The following is a 22,180-nucleotide window of genomic DNA, read 5'->3' on the forward strand; positions in this document are numbered from 1 at the left end:
AAATTGAAAACTGGCTACCCAAGGAATTTACTTTCCGATTACTCTATCTCCTTATCACCCCTCCCCCCCCCCCCCAACCCCAGAAAGAAAATCTACATGTACATTGTAATGTAGTAAGATGCCAAGAAGATCAAAAATTTATTTCAAACAGTTAACAAACTTCCTTCCGTCATCTCCACAATGCTATCCTTCATGAATTAGAATAAACATCATTTACACGGTACACATGCCTCACTAATTCACTTACTGTGCCAAATTTTTAAAAAAAGGTAAAAAAAAAAATCTGGTAGTCTGTAAACAGTGTTTTACCAGATACAAATACAACTTCTGAAAAAGTCGATTATGATAAGTAAATATACTTAACCTATATCATATTTCAACATATATTTGCATATTGTGGTGGTGATATATAGAGTAGCTTTTAAATAAATTTGCATGCTATTGTATACAAGCTGATATTCCATATTATTACAACGTAAGACATGGACTGTTCAACTTTCCTTTCAATACGATGACATCGAGTCAAAAACAATCCTGGGAATATTTCAGGTAACTTGTTAGAAGAGATTTATATCATGGAGCTAGTACAGGTTAATACTAGAAAAAAATTTAAATTTTTTTTTTATAAAGATGTAAAAGGGTCTGGGTGATAAAAAAAGTTACATATCAAATTAAATTCATAAATTAATCCTTTAAATTATTAGCTTCTATTTATTGAAATAAGGTAGGAGGTTTCCATAGTATATAATATCTGCCTGGTATTGTAGGTACTGTACCTACTTTACGAGACTATTAGAACAATCACGTACATGTGCATGTCAGCTGCTTTTTCCCATTTACAGGTTTGATCCCATTTTACATTTATTCACCAGTTTGAATACCACTTCATTTATGAGAAGTACAGTAGATTTCTTCTGCATGTTAACAAGAAAACCCCCACTTTCTTTTAGGCCCACCAGGGTGATTAGCCCACAAAATTCACAGATACCAGGTTTCACTGCTTCTTTAAAAGCAACTACCTTCATCCATTAGACCGAACCACTCACTGGTTTGATCAACTGTCTTCTCACTTTGAGACTTTGATTGTGGGTAAAACGAGAAAAAGATTTGCAAGCAAGACAACAAAGTTGACGTCTGACGCTTTTCGAAAGGTTCACAATACATTCATTGACGTACGTTGCTAACGTAACTGAATAAAATTTGAATTGTCAATTACCGTGAGTAAATATCATGACATTTTAAACCACGATGAGTCGCGTCAACTAAACTGATTATTACCGAATATACGGCAAGAAATCGTAGAGAGAAAAAAAACAACAATTTTTCGTCAAAATATTAATTGGAGTCGGATGTCATGGTTAATGGGATATTCATCTGTCATAAAGCTCGCTAATGCAAAAATTTGACATAAATTTTCTTAATAAGAAGGCAAGTGAAAAACCTCATATGCTATACCATCTAGTCTTTGGCAAAATGTTTGGGATGTGGAAAGCATTACCTTCTGGTCAACAAAATGAATCGGGCAATCGTAGAGAGAGATTGTCATCGTCATGGCAACGGAGCTGAAAACTTGTTCCTTCTCTACGATGTACAACTCAAGTATTCCACAACAATAGGATTATTACTTTTCTTAACGCAAAATTTGATGAAATATCGATGCCTGACTACATTGTCAGCAAAATATATGTTTCTAATGTATCACATTTCAGGGACGAATCAACCAAAAACCTGTCATGTAGGTTTCAATGGTCCTGAAGAGTGGCTGCTGTGGTGATATTACAGTATTTTTCAAGTGTATCTATTCCTAGTGCAGTGAATGTACTACTAAAACAGGTTGCTTACTAACAAACATAGATCCAGATTTAGAAAACAAGATACCGAGATGGAGTTTCCAACGAGCAATGTTAAATATGTGAGTCGTCCTCCTACGCCAGTATCACATTTTGTCTGATATTTGACTTTAGACGACCATATCTAGAGTGAATGTCGGCTTGGATGAGGGGGAGGGTGGGGGAAGGTGGGGTAACAGGTTACCATGGGAGGTCAGTTTCAAAAGGTTACCAGGTCACTCTAGTCATGGTAGATTGAGAGTGCATAAGTCTTGAGGAGACACGTAAGTGGCGAAAAGCAAAGTAAATAAATCGATGCTTTTTTCACTACGCACTATTTCATAACATGTAAACAACAAAAATAACGACATAATTTACTTCATTCATTTCAAATCAAGCATGAATTGTACACTGCTATGGCATTTTAGGGTCAAAGAACACTAAAATAATTGTCAAAAACTCTAAAATCCCCTGCTAGAAAGCAAGGTTCACTGCCATCGATTCGCTGCGACCAACTCTTTAATTGACGATGATTCCAACATTGTCGAATACAAACCAAACTCGGTACATTGCTTTAACGTCCATATGAAAAGCAGATACAATAACGTCTCCCGTAAAACAGCTAGAATTTTACCACGAGGAGACGGAGAGTCGCCCGGATGGAAGGAAAAAAATTTTCCCTCGTTAAGACAGTGACTCATGTCGGCTGACGACTGATTACTTATTGGGGACAGTTAAGAGATGAAGGGAAACAGATCACAGAAAACGAGGTTGGATTAAAAACTCAACTGGAATTCTCGTAAGGATGGGATTTGCTGTTGCATCAAGCTTCGAGGTAGAACATACTCAGCCATATTGCTGTCATGTTATGCTAGTTTATCACTAAAACTGCTACACCTCTTCTTCCCTCCCCCTCCCCCTCCCCCAACCACTTCCCCAATCTGAGATTAGCTGTACAAACTACCTTTAATTCATGTCACAAAAGTTCAAAAGGGTAACACCAGCATGTACAGAGGACGATAGACCTACGTTTTTCAAAGAGACATATTCTGTAACCTCACATCTGTAGTAACATCAAGGTAAATTGTTCAAATGAGAATCGTATCATGCTATGGATATTCTTGCATATTTTGGAAAAGGCTATGATAGCTCAGGGCACCCAAACCCCCCACCAAAACAAAAGGAACACGAGGACCCAGGGAAACAACTGGAAAAGTGACTTTACTGACCTGAAAAAAGTGTGGTGTTCCACGCAAGACTTCCATAAGCGTTTGGCTGCCCTGTAGTTAGCCAACTTGAAACCAATGGTGCTCTCAAATCTCTCATACTATTGGGATTGGAAAAATGAATCAGAACAAAGTTGTTATTGTCCAGATGCCCACTGTGTGATATACAAGGACACCCTACTGTCTTGATGAGCAAATGTAACCATGGTGATTAGGACATGTAAATTTATTTACAACATTATTCATTCAAATGTTTTTAGTTGAAGTAGACTTTGCTATGTAAGATGGAAAAAAAAAATGACCTACTTCTGACCTGACCTGGACAGCTCCCCCCTCCCCCCCCCCCCTAAATGATCAATCCATTGAGATCCTGACCTGACAATAAACCCTGTAACAATTTCATCCCACCGAAGGCCTTGGTTCATACAAGTTTATAGAAGAACTTTTGTCATATTTTGAAATTAAAGTTCCTTCAATTGATTGATCGCAAAAGATGTTTTTTATTTACGTAGTTATAAATTATTCAGCATTTGCATTTCCAAACATGAACAAGACCGGTATCCAAAAAAAAAGAGAAAAAAGTTTAATATTCATTCTCATCAACACACGGTGAAAAGCCAAAGTCGACTATGCACGCATGACAAACCACTAGTGGATTTCAGCTCGTGCTACACTTTTCCTTTCTTTTCGCAACTAATTAAAAAAGCGGCAGCATCTGCAGTTGATACCTGGACGAGAAGCATAAAAAATGTTGCCAATTTTTTACGTTATTATTCAAGAATTTTCAGTCATTCTACCTTCTCTGGTGTAAAAAATATCCTTTCTCTGGCCAGAGATATCTGTAATGTGATCCCAGGATTGATTTTCTACAGGTTGTTTTGTTGTCTGAGAGAACTAAATTTTCTTCACTTGGTTTTTATAACCAACCCCTTGATGACTGAAGGTTGTCATATGGGTAGGTATGTCCATATTATTAACAGTGAAATAACTCAGCCTAATCTTCCGTTGCACATCAAAGGGATCGGAATATGAAATAGGAAGCAATGCTCCAGTTTATGTCAATGTGAAACCTTGTCAACACAAGTTTTGTCACAAAGCAATAAATAAGACACAGAAGCATTGATAATTATATGAAGGTCCATTCCAGCTAATTCTGTGTCACTTTAAACATAGTCACTACAGTATGGTTGGACAAATAGACTTTGTTGTTTGGTAAATCAGCAAACTCTGCATCTAGATATTAACGGCCATCAATCCGCAGAGCTACTAGTTTGGTGTATAAATGTATAAATATATACATATATATGGGGCTTACTGTAAGTCTTGATGGAACAAAGATCTTTTCTATTCATTCACAGGCAATATTGTAAAACAGTTGCCCCTGGATTATGTACATGCCGTATATATATATGCATGCTTGACTGCACTTCCAGTTGAAAACTTATATAGGTTTTTTCCTGCCTAACACTGTGTTATGTATGATGCATTGTGTCTCATAGATGTATGTAGTGATAGATTGGTTAAAATAAAATAATGAAACAGATCAATAAATTGTATTTATTTTGTAACTTTCTGTCTGTACATACTAAATCTCATAATTTATTATTGTCAGTATTCAACCTTAATTTATGGGAAAATGTTACAACAAAACACAGATTTTTATCACTTAAATTAAGTTTAATATATCTCTGCTGTAACGCATATAGTCACTTCACGCATAAAATTAACACAATTATTCATTTTCTTCTGTTACTGCTAAGATGTATATGCAAACCACACATAGAAAACAAAAGCTACAAAGGCAAACAAAACAACAACAAAAATAAACAGTATCTAAACAAAAATAAAATAACAGAAGATAGAATGTTAGCAAACATGCACTCTTTCAACTCACTTCTCCTGGTCTAAGTTTCACGTAGAAGTTGTTTCTTTTGTAGGATATTTTCAGGATTTTAGGCCAGGCGAATCGGTTGATCCTTAATCTGTCCCTGTAGACCAGAAGCCCTTTCTCGCAGACTCCAACCATGATATCGACACCTTCTGCATCCTAAATGAGATGCAAAACAAGAGGATGGATGAGACAATCAACTCAAAAACTGCATTGTTTACAAATTAAACTTTATATCGGTGATAAATCAAAGGCTTCAACACTCCTGCTTCTGAGGCTCAGCGAACCTCTAATACATTGCAGAGTTTGAAAGCTGTTTAGATTTAGGCTTATAAGTGACACAAATGATGCCATGTAAAGCTTTACATGGTGATAGGCTTAGGCTAATAAGTAACACAAATGATGCCATGTAAAGCTTTACATGATGATAGGCTTAGGCTTATAAGTGGCACAAATGATGCCATGTAAAGCTTTACATGGTGATAGGCTTAGGCTAATAAGTAACACAAATGATGCCATGTAAAGCTTTACATGGTGATAGGCTTAGGCTTATAAGTGGCACAAATGATGCCATGTTATAGCTTTACAGTGTGATCACAAACGATGGCAGCACTGCATGGTTTCATTCCTGACCAAAAGCAGACCTGTTTCAAAATGAAAGGTACTTAACAGTATTTATAACAGTTGTTTTTATCCTTTAACCTGTATGACACTATTAATACCTTGTGCTGATCTTGCGACATTATATCTTGTGAGGAACATCACAGGGGGGGGATTGAGGTTTGACAGCAGAGTGGAAGGGACGGATCCTTCAACAGATGAGGGACAGCCAACTGTTCATACCGACACAGATGTCTTGTATCGTCTGATGTGTCAATTTTACATGACTTGGTCAGAGGGTCACAAAGGTAACCATGCAACCGAAAAACAACCGGACCCAAATGTCAGAGGAAGGAGGGGGTGGGGTGGGGGATTAAGGATGGGAGGAAGCAGCATGGTGATGTTTTGGTACACCTGGGGTCTCCTCTATGAGTCACCTGATAACTCTAGCTAGCTGACTACACCATTATTCTCCATACACATATAACGCAACAAACCTCTAACATTCGATTACTCCAGGCCTTCAAACTGTCGGCTTGATACTAAAAAGCTGGATATCAAAGCAACAGACTCAGAGAGAGAAAAACAGAACAGGACAATTTATGGGGAAAAAAGATCTCCCCCCCCTAAAAAAAAAAAAATCAGACAGATACATAGTCCTTGGCTCCTAGCATGTCTAGGGGAATAGCATGTTGTTCAGAGTTGGTTACATTTAATGCCTGTAACATATGCCATATATTAATTTCTTCTGACAAATAACTACTGTGACACATCAGGCATGTAACAAGTTTTCCAGGCACTGTACAAAACATGATTTATGGATTGCCAAACAGTAGATATTTCATCACAAAAAGCTTTTCCAAAATCTTGAGGGGCGCTTTCCGACCCCCCCCCCCCACATATCTAAAGTTTTCCTAGGTATATATCTGCTATATCCTTTAGGAGGAAATGGCTACAGGCAAGATTTTAAAGAGATAGATATATATATTTTTCTTTAAATTTCCACCAGTAGGAAGTCATGACATTGTCTGGAATGCTCATTTAATATTGATGACAAGATGGCTGCTCATGTGTTACATCAGAACAGTTCATGTTAATCTATTTATTCTATTACTTGTCTTCCGTGGTTTCTACCGTTCCAAGCCAACTTTTCAGAGGTTCCTCATTTGGTTTTCCGGAAAGGGAAAACTATGGAGTTGCTCTTACCGACCTTGCAAAATTGTGAGGGTGACCGAGGATTGCAAAGTCGGCAATGAATATAACATGGACCAGTAACAGTAACTGCAAAAATATGGTTAAGATTCGTCCAACAAGGCAGCATATACAGAAACGTCCTCAAAGCCGAAGCCAAAGTGAATTAATTAATTCACACATCAGAGTCTTTGCACACACACAGAGTCTTTGCATTCTAAGTTCTGCAATACCGCAGTCATTTACCTTTCAGCAAAACATTTCATACTGTAGTAATGATTGTGAAAGTGTATTACTTGCTGTTTCTCTAATAATTGACTGTCAGAACCTATGTGGCACTCCCCCCCATCCTGGAAGAAACAAGCCCGGATGACTTTTATCATCAGGCCCAAATGACACAAATAGTCAAAACCTTGGACTGGATCGAACCAACACCATTTCAGTAAACAAAAATTCAGCGAGATTCTTGACGAGGAAGAACTGTGACAAATGTAGCATTCATTCATTACTGACTTTTAAAATCGTGGTTAATTCTGGATGAGGCAATAGAGGAGGCCCTCGCGACTCGGACGTTGGTCAAAAGGGGCACAGTGGGTTGAAATGGAATTTATAGACAAGGAAGATGGGAGGTATAATATAAGAGAAAGGAGGCAGAGAAAGGGAGAGAGAGAGAGAGATGGGAATGAGAACTATGGCTGTAAACAAACATAGGATTCTTGTTGCGGAATGATTTGTAACCGAGAGACATTTACAGAAGGTAAGAGAGCGTGGTGGCCAACTGGCTAAGGCGTCGGACTCGTGATCCAAGGATTGCTGGTTCGATTACTGCCTAGTTCATTACGTTGTGTCCTTGGGCAAGATGCTTTATCTCACTTGCCTCTCTCCACCCAGTGGTTAAAAGGGTACCTGTGAGGTAACTTGTCATTGAGCGCAGTATATATAACGGCTGCCGACTGGAGGGATTTTCTCTGGGTTATCAGGTTATCATTGACCAGGGGTAATATAACGTAGACCTGTGTAGCGCTTTGAGACCTATCGCTGGTATAAAGCGCTATATAGAAAGCAAATATTAAATATGATTATTAGGAGGACGACTGACACCTACCCTTGCATGGTGCAGGTCTACACCATACATTGCCAATTTCTTGGCATTTTCTAGGAAATGAAGGTCCGCTTCAGATGGAGTCTGTCCCCTGGAAAAGAGAGGGAAAGATTTACTTTATGAATGACAGCTTACAATATATATCTGACAAATTAACGACTACAGTAGAAATGAATGCAGCTCTGAAGGGTACAAATGTTAATCAGCATATAATTTGTGCATAATTGAAGTAACAAAATCAGGTACCATACAGTTTGAGAAGTTGAAAATGTTTATCAATCTACACAAGACGTACTGTATTTACCTGACATTGAGTACTGTAGTACCTGACATTGAGTACTGTAGTACCTGACATTGAGTACTGTACTAACCTGACATTGAGTACTGCAGTACATGTCAAACATTTATACATTGATGGGCATGAACAAAGGTTGCCTTTAATGTTCAGCATATCATAAAAAGCATGCAACATCATCAATGTGCAGCACTTGGTAAAAGGTATCCAATTTATTGAGCTTAGTAGATAGAAGAGTGCATTTGCAGAGAGGAGATAGGTGGTAGTAATATCTCACATTTGAATTATCCTGAATTATCTTGGTAGCTGTAAGTATCCTTTGTAATGAGCTTTATTTTAATAATAGGGTGATTGTGTAATGTGTGTGCCCTCCATTAATCAAATCAAGATAAATCATAGGCCAATGACGTCATAATTGCTTTCAACATGAATATTTAACAAGCAAGGAAACTTGGTCAGCCAGTTGGGAAAATTTTCTAATGCTGTAATACCACTCTATCATGCCCTATCCTATCATGCTTCAATGCACTCGTAATGACAGTGTGAACGGTTCCTAACCAGTGTTCGATTTTTCCGGTATCGCATCGCAAAATGCGATCCAAAACGACAAACTTGCGAGACGTTTCCAAATCAGCATCGCACTTTCTGCCGATTTGTGCGATACAAATTCCTAGTCAGATTTGGGAGCAAACACTCAAACCTTAACTTACGAACTGTCGATCACAATGTAGAAGTTATAATTTATTGAGTTTATACTCAATGTACAACTTATTGACTTGACCGTATAGCGAAAAAAAACCTGAAAAAATAATGTCCTACCATAGTTAAGTGTAAAGCAAATAGCCTAACCACCTCGGCGGTTACGGATCTCACGTAACTAAAAGGTTCCCTGGCAACGTGCCAAAAAATGTTAACAAACAGGTGTTATACAGGGGATGAGCTCACAGTTGTTGGGAAGGTACCTGGGCAAATTCGCAGCACATGTACCGTGGTACAGTAGTTGGGTATAGGGTTAAACACTGCAGTTGTAAAAATGTACGCATAGTGCACGCTATTCATTGTTAGGCAGTCTAGAAACGGGGCTTTGCTGAACGTTGTTTGTTTCATAATATCGGAAGTTTTGTAAGTTGCACTTTTTAAAGATTGAAAGACAGATTAAATCTCTTTTCATTTTATAACATAATACAGCTACTTTAACTTGTCATTTTAAAATTTTCATCAGTTTCGTGACAATTTAAATAAAAAAAGTTGTCAGTATTTTGCATCCTCAACTGCGAATTTTTTCATCGCCAGACATCGCAAAAAATGACAACAATTTTCGGGGGCTTTCGCCCCAAGGATCCCCACGAGGGGTTCTACCCCGTGACCCCACCATAGCCCTAAGATGGGCCCCTGGACACCACGCCTTTATGCTCGCACGTTACGCGTGCTAGGCAGGCGAACACCGGCGGGAAATCAGCAGTGTGTTCGCGGGAAATTGAACAAGGTTTTCCAACACTGCTGAACTGTGCAGTTACTGTATGCATCATGTTCAAGGTTTTCACGGAGGCCTTTGAGGAAATGAATGGTTAGTACAGTGTATATATGCTGCACTAATGCTGTGTGTAGGCCAAGGTTCACGAAGGTCAATGGTTATATTCGCGCGCCGTAGACGTGTTTTTAGATGTTACGGAGAATCAGGTTTCCATGGATATTAATCGAAAATGAATCTGAGTTTAACTGACGCTAAAGAAATGGATCGTCTTGGGCAGATTAACAAATCATTGCAAGTATAAATAAGTACAGGTAGCTCTGCTGTTAAAAAGAAAAGTTCAATATCGGTTTGCTGTTATCGGCAATTAGGCAAAATTTTACCGATACCGATATGCTGCCGATATTGCAAATATCGGCCGATACCGATATTGAAAACGATTATCGTAGCAACACTAGTATAAATAATAATAATAATAAACAAACATTTTCTAGTTAATACATTGATAGCCAACATTTGGTCCGTTTTGTGGTAATTTCAAAACTGCTATAGATATTCATACTTCTCATACTGACAGAGTGAACAGTTCCTAACCTTTATATGATAGGGACAGGATATTCATACTTCTCATGCTGTCAGTATGAGTGCTTTCTTGAAGCAGCCCATGAAAGTACAGTTTATCAAAAATTGTCGTAACTCCAGGGGTGAACTTGGTTTGAATTCAGTCACTCAACCTGACCAGATAACAATTATCTCAAGATAAAAAAAACTTATCTACCAGTCATCCACACACCCTGGCTAGGAATACCCATACTGTATAGCAAATGTCCTTGTTTGTGAAGGATACACATACTGTATGCCAAAGCACTGGTATTGACACTGTGAACACAGTTCCTAACCTTTATCTGATAGAGACAAGATATATTCATACTTCTCATACTGTCAGTATGAGTGCTTTCAAGCAGCCATGAGAGTACAGTTTATAATACAAACTTGTCCCAACTGGGTGAACTTGGTTTATTCAGTCACTCATCCTGATCAGATAACAATTACTGTACCTCAAGATAAAAATAACTTATCTACCAGATAAGATTGATGTCACTGACTGAGTAACAGGGCAATATATACTGTATATCTATTTGCATACAAACTACAGGTACGCACACAGACATTAATGGTATCAGTACACAGGTATTAATTAACACTACTATTATCAAGCACGCATGTTGGCGAGTGCATTAAACTTCTTCAAATATAGATCTAGCATTATTGAACAGAAAATCAAAGCTGTTTATACTTGAACAAAATGCAGATTAAAGGGGAAAAAAAAAAATATCCTGTTCAGGAAACTTTGGCCTACATGAGAAAATACAGTAATTAGATAGAGCTGTGTACATAAGAGCCTACTGGGACAGTGACCCTGACAAACATCAAGGCTTGATAAACGGTTACTTTACAACTACCTGCACATGTGTACTAATTCAAACTTTCTATTAATTTTATGATTAATCTGTGTCTGATGTTCTCCATATTTTTTGTTATCATTTCTATTTTCTCATTTTTAAAATTAAAAAAAAAATTAACTGAATAATTCCTATATCTATATATAAATATCACATAGTTATCTGAGAGGCACCTACTAAAATACTTACTTGTTAACTGAATAATTTCTATATCTATCTAGGTATATGACATACTGTAGTTATCTGAGAGGCACGGTCTACTAAAATACTTGTTAACTGAATAATTTCTATCTATAGGTTTATATCACATAGTTATCTGGGAGGCACCTACTAAAATATTTACTTGTAAACTGAATAATTTCTATATCTATAGGTATATATATATCACATAGTTATCTGAGAGGCACGGTCTACTTAAATACTTACTTGTAAACTGAATAATTTCTATATGGGTATATATATCATATTGTTATATCTGAGAGGCACGGTCTACTAAAATACTTACTTGTGAGTTTTATGTAATTCTAACACCTTCTCTTCCAACTTCTTCTGCTCGTCGTCAGATGTGCCGTTAGGTGCGAAGTTAAATGGTTTCAAATATGCAGTGTCGTTGCCGTGCTTTTCGGGATCGTGGTCGCCGAGCTCGCTCTGAACCACGTAGGATCCCAGAAGGGCGTGTGTCACCTGGGAGCACGGCAGTTTACCTTTCTGAATGTCTTCTCGCAATTGTAAACATAATTGGTATCTAGAGAGAGGAGAAATAGACACAGTTTAAAAACAATCAGTTATTAGGACTGGTTAAAGGACAAGCAAACTTCACCTATTAGCTTTATATCTTTTTGTGATAAATATTCTTGTGATAAACATGTCCCCAATACAATCTCGTATCCACATCAGCACCCCTTACCCCCCCCTCCCCCATCACCAACACCACCCTTTTCTCAACATCATCCTGTCATTACAAATCTTACTTTAAAAGTAGTTTACGATGTCTTCGTTTATAAATTTATGTTTTTTAAAAATGTTTTCCATAAATGCTCATCACAATTGTGTTCTTCAGTATATATATATATAGCCATTGCTAAAATCGCCTCCCATCTGCAAGCCTCCCAACTCCGAAACCTACTCCCCTCTTTGCCCCTCTCGCAATACAATGACATGACCTCTCTCAGATAAATATGCTTTCATTATTATACAACTGTCATTCCAAAACTAAAGGTTGGTAGGGTAAAGATTGATGGGACAAATGGATGTTAAGGGGAAAACAAATACAGCTTCACAAATATTGGCTTTCTTTTTCTTGGTTCAAAGCAAACACTGCCCACACACACACCAACAGAACACCTTCATGTGGCACTTAGCTATGTACGAGGCAAAAAACTACCCACATCTTGTGCATATGAGTGAGCGAGCGCACCCACTATAAATGTCATTGAAACAGTCATCTTCCTGTTGTTAAGATAACATATCATATATACCTACCACCGACTCCACCCTTTCTAAATGTTTTAATATGAGCTCACACCCATCCAACTTCCTTAGAGTACTTAACAGTTGTGCAATGTCCACATATACTGTATATATTGTAGTTATATTTCCTTAATGGTTGGGGGAGGCTCAAGTTACATTTTGCGTTGGAATTGTTACAACCTAATGGTTGCATGTACTCGATTCTTGTTTCGTTTCTTGTTAGAGGAAAAGATATAGCTAAAACAATTGAAGTTAAAAAAAAAAAGGAAAAAAAAATGAGTCTGCTAAACTCAGACTAGGAATGATGAAATTATAGGCATAGACAAGTTTGAGTGACACAGAATAAAACTACATCTTTAGAACTACACATTATTGAAGATCTTGAAACTTAGAAATCTCTTAGAATCTCTCATTTTGGGCCGGAATACATCCGAAGGGTTTGATCAGAAATGTTCATGACAGACAGACAGACAGACATACACACCACACTACAAAATGTTGCTTTATAGGGCTCGTCTTTTACTTATTTTCATCGGACATGAAAAGACAAATCTGTGTTATAATGGATGCGTCTTTGCCGCAAAAAATCAACTAGATTCCTTCCCCCCCCCCTCTCTTTTTAATAGTCAGTACTAAAAGGCGTGATTTTGTCAGCTAGCGCAGGAAGCTTTCAACGACTATTATATGTAATCCGCTGAGAGGCAGAAACATCGTGCTGATAAAAATTCCTGGATGAGAGCCAAATTTCCTTATCCTTGTAAATATTTCATTTTAAACCTACTTTTGCATGCAATTCTATTCTGTTTGAATACGGTCTACAGGTTCCTCAGACACTGATGATTGCTGTGTGGCCGTCAAGTTGCTGAAACATTTTCTGCAGAGCTGGTCATTCTAAACAATAAAATCTTTCCAGTGAGGCACTTTACTTGCCCCATCTGTCCAAACCCCCACCCCCCCAATCCCTGCTCTCCTTATCACCTTCCATTCCCTTTCCTCGCCTCCTCACATTAAATCCATTTCCCTTTCTGATCAAACTTAATTCGGTAGCTGGAAATAATTTTTGAACATTGGCCATATTTTTCAGATAATTTATAATCTCCCCAGAAAAATAGTGGATGGTGCCAAAATTACAAACAATACAAAAGTAATTCCAGAATTTTTTTTTTTTTTTTTGGCCCAATAAATTTATGTGAAACATGTTTGAAGCAAGTTAAAATTGAAAACTGTATGAGTCAGGTGACTGTCTGGTGCTCTCCAAGTCATTTAACAACCATGCACCCTCGGACTTAAAATCCTCGCATAGACTTGAACAAATGTTTATTACAAACAAAAGGAACATAAAACAAAGGAGATAGGAGACATTTCTTTTATGTGTATTTCATGTATGTACTGTAATATATACTGGTGTCATGAACAGGGATCAGAAATCAACACCTTTGAATGTTTTCAAGATAATGTTAATTGTAAATATTTCATACTCTTTTTTCCAAGTTAGTGAAGAAATTATTAACTGTCAAAATGGCTGCCATGGCTTTCTTCCTCATAAATTACAAATATAAGTTCCAGATGATTTGCGTTCAACAATTGAATAAAAAAGAAAAGAAAACCAACAAGAGTTGTAGGTGACTTTCTTTAAAGCAAATGGTCCTACGTAACTGAATTTATTGTGCATCCAGGATGTTTCACGGTCACAGCTTATCCACTTGTTTTGATTGCTAAAATCGGGGCACTTAAATTGTCTAATATCCCAAAACCTATATACTGTACAGTAAATAAAACGAATAATACATGTATGCTAAAAATGGGTTAAAGGCTGATAATGCTGTCTTTTAATGAAGTGATTTCTACAGTATATAATCCAATTAAATGTTCATGTACGGCAAAGACTTCGAGTTAGCATACAGACTATGATTAAAAATATACAGAATTACTGCATATAATAAGGTCTCCTTAATATGGGAGGGTGGTGCCAGGTATGGGGTGGCCTTCCATCTCCCAGCTCGAGTCAAGATTTATGTTTTTTACTCCGTCTCCTTTTGTTATACGACCTCCTGTTTCCATCTGTTGAAATACAAGTTCTGTCTACCATTTTTATTGCCCACTCTTAGTAGGTGTGGTAGTACTAACACTAGCTTCTTGGGTTTTTAGTTAATTTTTCCCAAACCTGCAGGCCGAGCAATACTCTGTGCATCTAGAACATGGTAAATACATGATACACACACACACATATAAGGCTTCTTTGACCATGAGGTTACTGCATGGTAGAAAATATCCCAGCTCATCTTTGACTAATTAATATACTGCACAATACCCCATCAAACAATGCTCTTTGCTTAATTTAACAAAAGAAAGTATCCCATCTGATCCTTAACAAAACCCTTCCACAAATGGTGGTTTTTACATAGTTTAACAAAGTACACAGCACGTGTAAAGCAAAACTGTTACAGTTTATGGAATTATTATGTAGCACTCTTGTACCATATCAATATAATCCTTTCGTTAATGGCCTTGGGTTTTTGGTCACTTTCACGCACTGAGCAAGCGACATTTAAGAGCTCTCTATTTTATCTGTTGTGTTATTAATGCGCTGAACCAAGACCAAAATAAATATATACACTGTATGCATTCCTTCAAAGGAGGCTTTGAAATAGTTCGCACCTAGTCTGCGTTCCTCTGTTCACTTTGGGAATAAAGTACTGTCTTGTAGTTAAAACTGATTTCCTTCAGGTTCAAACTATTCACAAATTTCAAAAGTACATTTAACCGTCCTGGTGCATATATATCTTGTGAAAAGAAAACCTATATAACAGAACAAACTTTGAACAGAGCATTCAAATACATGGAAACAAACAATGGGATTTTAGCTACCCTAAGGGATATGAACCCAATGACTCCAGGTAAACAAGTCCTAGTTCTTTAGAGCTACAGTACCAGCAAACTGAATGTCAGTTCTATGAAAAATACAGTTTTGGGTTGGTGGTTATGGATGAGTTCTTTCAACTTTAGGAAACCTTGGCCAGAAGTCATTTAATTGTACCAGCTATGAGGGATTACATACCGATTCAATTCAATGGAACCTGAAAGCTGTTCATATAATAATGACAGGGTTTCAAAAGAAATTTGGCTTTTAATTCAAACTACCCTTGAATCTAGGACGGAGTTGGCAAGCTTTTTTGATAACATTTCGTCAAACTGCTACACACCGATTGCAAATGCCGCTTGGAAACCTAAGAATGGGGAAGTCGGTCTGTAACATGTTGCGAAAAAGCTGGGTATCTATAGAACCACAGATCGAAAAGTAAAAAGCCCCTGCACAGATAAGGAAATGGGACGTTTGGCTAAGAGGAACGGCCACAGAAATGCCAATGTCGATAACAATGGACACTACAAAAGCAAAGTCTTGGGGAAGCAATTATCCTCTTGCAGACCTGTACATAAATTGGAGAACAGCAAAATCAAGAATTTAAATTTTATTTATAAGGGTTAAAAATGACAAGGTTTAAAAACTTTAAAAAAAAAGACTGACCTGGTTATGTCTTCTTTCAGCTGTGATGGATCAGGTGGATAAAACTTGACATTGAAAATGAATTGCCACAGTCCACCTGAATGAAGGGAAAAGATTAAAAGATGAAAAAAAATTGGAAAAGTCCCCCAACTAAAATCTGATTGCTTCAAGCAATGAACAAAGTTGAGCTAAAAGTTGAGCTAAATAAATTGCAATTATCCTAAAATTCTATGACATGCTCTAAGGGATGAAAAATCTCTCTCTACTTGTGGCTTTCAAAAAATGAATAAAAAGAAAGAAAGAATTAAATAAATTGCTGAAAAGTGTAATATAGACCTGTATTTACGGACAGGGTTAAACGTGCATTCTTGCAGCTTTGTTAACCAATTACTTTATGTTTGTAGTTATTGTTTTAAGTGTTCAAATTAATTAGCAGTTTTGAGGGCTCTGAATGCTTTTGTCTCTTATAAAAAAGAAAGAAAGAATTAAATGAATTGTTGAAAAGTGTAATATAGACCTGTAAGTACGGACAGGGGTAAACGTGCACCTTGCAGTTTTGTTAACCAATTACTTTATGTTTGTACAGTTATTGTTTTAAGTATTCAAATTAATTAGCAGAGCATAGACCTGTATGTACGGACAGGGTTAAAAGTGTATTCTTGCAGCTTTGTTAACCAATTATACTTAAAGTTTGTACAGTTATTGTTTTAAGTATTCAAATTAATTAGCAGAGCATAGACCTGTATGTACGGACAGGGTTAAAAGTGTATTCTTGCAGCTTTGTTAACCAATTATACTTAAAGTTTGTACAGTTATTGTTTTAAGTATTCAAATTAATTAGCAGAGCATAGACCTGTATGTACGGACAGGGTTAAAAGTGTATTCTTGCAGCTTTGTTAACCAATTATACTTAAAGTTTGTACAGTTATTGTTTTAAGTATTCAAATTAATTAGCAGAGCATAGACCTGTATGTACGGACAGGGTTAAAAGTGTATTCTTGCAGCTTTGTTAACCAATTATACTTAAAGTTTGTACAGTAATTGTTTTAAGTATTCAAATTAATTAGCAGAGCATAGACCTGTATGTACGGACAGGGTTAAAAGTGCATTGTTGCACCTTTGTTAACCAATTATACTTTATGTTTGCACAGTAATTGTTTTTGTGTTCAAATTAATTAGCAGTTTTGAGGGCTCTGAATTTTGTTGTCCCTTATAAAACGAGGAGGGCCATTCGTTTTCATTTAATTTTTTCATTTATTTATTTTCAGTATAAATATAAATATTTATAAATGGGACATCAAAAGTGAGTACGTAATAAGAAAATATTACTTTAAAATGTTAGTGTACAAAAAGGACAAACAAAAACACAAAAATTGACCAAAGGGGTCCAGACATAGAGGGCACACAAAACCAAACTTGAGCCTTCTACATGCAGGTTTAACATATTGTTTTCGCAAAACTGTACTTACAATTATAGCAACATCATACTTGTAATGTACTAACAATTATAGCAACATCATACTTGTAAGCTAAACAATTTTTTTTTTTTTTTAAATTACAGTCAATAATGTTTCAAATTTAATATTAAGCAGATACAGGTACCAAAAACAGAAGAAAAAAAAACAACATGTGGGATACCATTCTGCAGGTACAATTGAGACCACCTATAGTGTAGTAATCAACAATTTCCATTACCTCCATTGATTTTTCCAAATATAGGTCTATTTACAATACCTGGGGGTATTGCTGGGAGCTAGAGAAAAAAGTTCTATTACAATATACAGCAGGCTGTGAACACATCTGACAAGTACCTTTTATCTGCCTCAAATTCTACACATGCCTCTCCAAGCTATATTGCACAGTTTAATGCCTGGCAATTAAGTTCATCACACTATTCTATAGTTCTACTATGTACATGTGTGGTAACTACAGCTGGTGATAGTAGCAGCTATATGGAATCAGCTATAAAGTATTAAACAATACTCTAAACAACCATGTGAGTTCTCCCAAGAGAAATTTATTTGCACTAAACTAGAAATTGAAGATTTTCAAACCCTACTCTAGTGTAATTTGGAATAATATCTCTTTATCTGCTATATATGCACTAGAGTACATGTTTAGGGTAGTGCAATTATAATGACCTATACTATACATGTACATAATGTGTGATATGTGACTGCAGCACATATTAACTCAATGGTACGTTTATACATTGTCCTGCAAGATATATTTAGAATAAAAATAAAATAAAACTGTTAGCAAACTGCTAAATCCACTAGAGAGCCTGTGTAGGAGAATGTGTAAAAGAACGTTGGCCTGACACTTCGATCCTAGCAGGATCTTCTTCAAAGGCTTTAAAGAAGATCCTGCTAGGATCGAAACGTCAGGCCAACTTACTTTTACACAAGATATATTAGAGTATATTAGCAAACTACTTTTAACTTCCATTCAGTTTCGTAAAGAGTGTATTTAATACACAGTTAATGACTTGAAGCATCTTACTATAACTGCTAAAGTGGACAAGAGAGGAGGAAGGGGTTGGTGGGATGTAGTTTAACTAGGCTTGACGAAACATGGAAAGGATTACAATTTGGTTCGTCCTATCTGATTGAGCTGATAGGATTAAAAAGTATTTCAGACACAGCGACTTAGAACAATTTAGTGCAATTGTTGTGAGGAGATAGGGAATGCAGCTGTGTGAAGTCAGTCTGCATGGACATCTCAAAAACTGTGATGTTTTGTTGGTGGCTGTAAAGTCAAGTCAAATTTGTAATGGTTGTTTGGTGGTCCAAGACCAAATATCTGTTCGGGTTCACCACCTACAACAGCATTGCAGGGTGTCGGGCAGGTGACTTATACTGGTTTTACATCAAATTCTGATTAAATTATAACTAATTACCCCCAAAAGTGATTAATTGGTTATCACCAAACATCACTCTGAAGCAATTGAAATAAAACAAATACAGTGGTAGGCCTATGATCCACTGAAGGTGATATTTTACTAGCCAAATTAAGGCACCAGTGTTCTATTCAGCAAACCTACACATCTCATTTACAGTGCACATATCAGTCATTCTACATTTTGTTTTCCGACAACCAAATTTGCTGTTAGGACCAAAAAGAAGTACAGTGAGAACAGTCGTTCAGGTTTGAAAACTAGTGACCATAAATTCACATTCTAACATATATCTGGGGTCTACACGTTCGCTAACCTTCAAATGTCTACGATGATGTACTGTGTGGTACTGTATCTAAAGTGTCATATCCATTTTGCATTTTACTAAACACATTCAAACATATTGATTGCAATCACTGCCAATTGTTTTGTTTCCTTCTGCGATGCTGTAACACAATATAACACTAGACACAATACATGCAGTAGAAATATAACATGTTGCACCTACTGTAGGATTATATATCTACATGCTAGTATGAAAGGCACACACACATGTTTGATTTTCCACTCCCTAACTTTTTGTTCTGTGGGAGTTTGAATGTAAATACTCTACAAGTGGGACTACTACGGTGATCTAGCTATGTACAGTATGCAAACAAAGCCATGGGAATTACTGTTGTTACAGTAAGTGGAGAGAGACCACAAGCAAGGGTCAATGTCTAACTGGAATATTTGATTTTGGCGGGAAGATTGTTGTCAAAAAAACCGCTTTGTCAAAAGATCAATTAAACAAAGGGGCTCACGAAATTTCTCATTTGTCTCCCAAATGTAAATTAGCTACCGTCGATCTGCAGGGACATACAAGTACAGAATGATGTAATTATAAACTATAATGACAATACCGAATCAGAACATCACCACAGAATATAAATACAATACTTCATGTAAGCTAGAAATTTCATAAATTCACAAAAATGAAGAATATGAATCATGATTCTAATCAGGATGAAATTTTAACAAACTGTGATATGGTCATACAGTACAGTATATAGACACAGTAAATTGGACATGTCATCCACAGTTGTCAAGCTCCAGAACAGATATAAGTGTAGAACCTAGTGTACTGTATGCATACATGTACAGCTATATGAAACCCATCTACTGCAGGGAGAGTTTGCCTGTGGATTTTTACTTGTACTTCACCTACAGTACGCATTGTGTATAAATCACATATATAATGTCCATCACAAATATTGTTCTGTACTAATTGCATATTGTGAAGCTGTGTTCAGGATGTCTCAAGTTACTGTACAATTAAGCTAGCCTGCAGGGCGCTGTACATGTATGCACTCACTGAACTTAAAGGTCTAAAGTATTCCCCTCAAATATATATATCTGTATGCTAGAAAAGACAAGTTATGGTCAGCCAGGCTCTTGCTTTAAAACTCAGTTACAGTATGTGCAGTATATACTTTCTCAAATCACTTCATTTCACTTCTTAACACAGAAATATTGATTCGTCCAATATGAGCACTCTCTAAAATCCATTCATGAGAATAACTTGATAACATTTGTTAAAGTATAGCATCAAAAAAAAAGTACTGTACTTTTGAAAAACTTTATTAGTGAAATTTAGGTCAAAACATGATGGACCTCTAAACTTATTATGTCATACTATTAATATTCCATTTTATGACATCATACAATAACTGTACACCCACTGTACATGTACAGTGTCAGTAGGATGTAAAAACAGGCAACTTGCAGTCTACATTTTACTGGGCAACTGGGAATTCAGGGCACAAGAAGGATCAAGAGCCACATGAATTTGGAATTGGAAATTAAAATTCTGATGGATTCTGGGAACTATGGACACATCTGGTATATTAATACATGTATACCATAGACTCAGCATAACGTACAGCCACAATATATGTATTATCATTCATGTCAACTTCAAACTTGGTCTGATGAACTTCATGCAACTTTCATATCTATAGGCCCATCGGTTCGTGATATATATACAATCTTGCAACTTTCATATCTAAACCTGAAACTTGTCTGGTTTGGGTATTCACATGGTAATGCTCATCGGTCTCCAAACAACATATTTGCTTTTTAATCTTAATTTACTGGACCTGAATGAACGCACCAAACATGGTAAACAGTTCAGCTCTATGCCCACAGTATAGCACCTTCATAAGATACTGCACCTCTTTAATATAATGTACCTCTTTAAGAAAATGTAACTCTTTAAGATACTATACCTCTTTAGGATAATGTACCTCTTTAAGTTACTGTACCTCTTTAAGATAATGTACCTCCTGAGATACTGTCCCTCTTGAAGGTACTGTACCTCTTGAAGGTACTGAACCTCTTTAAGGTACTGTACCTCTTTAAGGTACTGAACCTCTTTAAGATAATGTACCTCTTTAAGATAATGTACCTCTTTAAGATAATGTACCTCTTTAAGATACTGTACCTCTTAAAGATACTGTCCCTCTTGAAGGTACTGAACCTCTTTAAGATAATGTACCTCTTTAAGATAATGTACCTCTTTAAGATAATGTACCTCTTTAAGATACTGTACCTCTTAAAGATACTGTCCCTCTTGAAGGTACTGAACCTCTTTAAGATAATTTACCTCTTTAAGATAATGTACCTCTTTAAGATAATGTACCTCTTTAAGATAATTTACCTCTTGAAGATAATGTACCTCTTTAAGATACTGTACCTCTTGAAGATACTGTACCTCTTGAAGATACTGTACCTCTTTAAGATACTGTACCTCTTTAAGATAACTTTAACAAACCCAAACTGTTTATGACTATTGCAATGTGCAGAAAAGACATTCAATGCAGTATTTGGTTGTTGAACATGCATCAGCCTTTCTTTAAGTCATTACAGAAGTTAGGCCAATTAGTTACGATTCTGAACAATGGCTGCTAATCCCATTACAGAGAAAGGAACCCAGTTCTTTGACAATTTTATTGATAAACAAAAGCTAGATTTATTCAGAAGACAAACAGTTAAAAAATTCTCTCAAGACTGGCATACCCTACAGACACACCATGGGAATGTAAGCCACAAACCCTATATGTAACTACCAGACTAAGGTCAAAGGTCATTTGTCCCAGTTAGTTCCAGCTGGGTGTGTTCTGTTCAAAGAGGTTGTCAACTTTGAATCCAATTGATGTAAAAAGAGGAAGTTGTAGATATATATGGCACTATATAAGGTAGATGC

General features: G+C 36.6%; 1 protein-coding gene across 13 annotated transcripts in view; it reads right to left on the reverse strand.

Moving 5' to 3' along the window:
• Positions 1-22,180, reverse strand: part of LOC139974164 (protein 4.1-like) — a 113,724-nt gene that overhangs the window by 39,419 nt on the left and 52,125 nt on the right. For all 13 annotated transcript variants that reach the window (XM_071981112.1, XM_071981119.1, XM_071981115.1 and 10 more), the window contains exons 6-10: positions 16,062-16,137; positions 11,571-11,810; positions 7,840-7,927; positions 4,950-5,102; positions 3,059-3,156 (exon numbers count right to left, since the gene is read on the reverse strand). In XM_071981112.1, coding sequence (XP_071837213.1) covers positions 3,059-3,156; positions 4,950-5,102; positions 7,840-7,927; positions 11,571-11,810; positions 16,062-16,137 — 655 coding nt within the window. The remainder of the gene's footprint in view (positions 1-3,058; positions 3,157-4,949; positions 5,103-7,839; positions 7,928-11,570; positions 11,811-16,061; positions 16,138-22,180) is intronic.

This window comes from Apostichopus japonicus, chromosome 9 (assembly GCF_037975245.1).
Source record: "Apostichopus japonicus isolate 1M-3 chromosome 9, ASM3797524v1, whole genome shotgun sequence".
Taxonomy (NCBI): Eukaryota; Metazoa; Echinodermata; class Holothuroidea; order Aspidochirotida; family Stichopodidae; genus Apostichopus; species Apostichopus japonicus.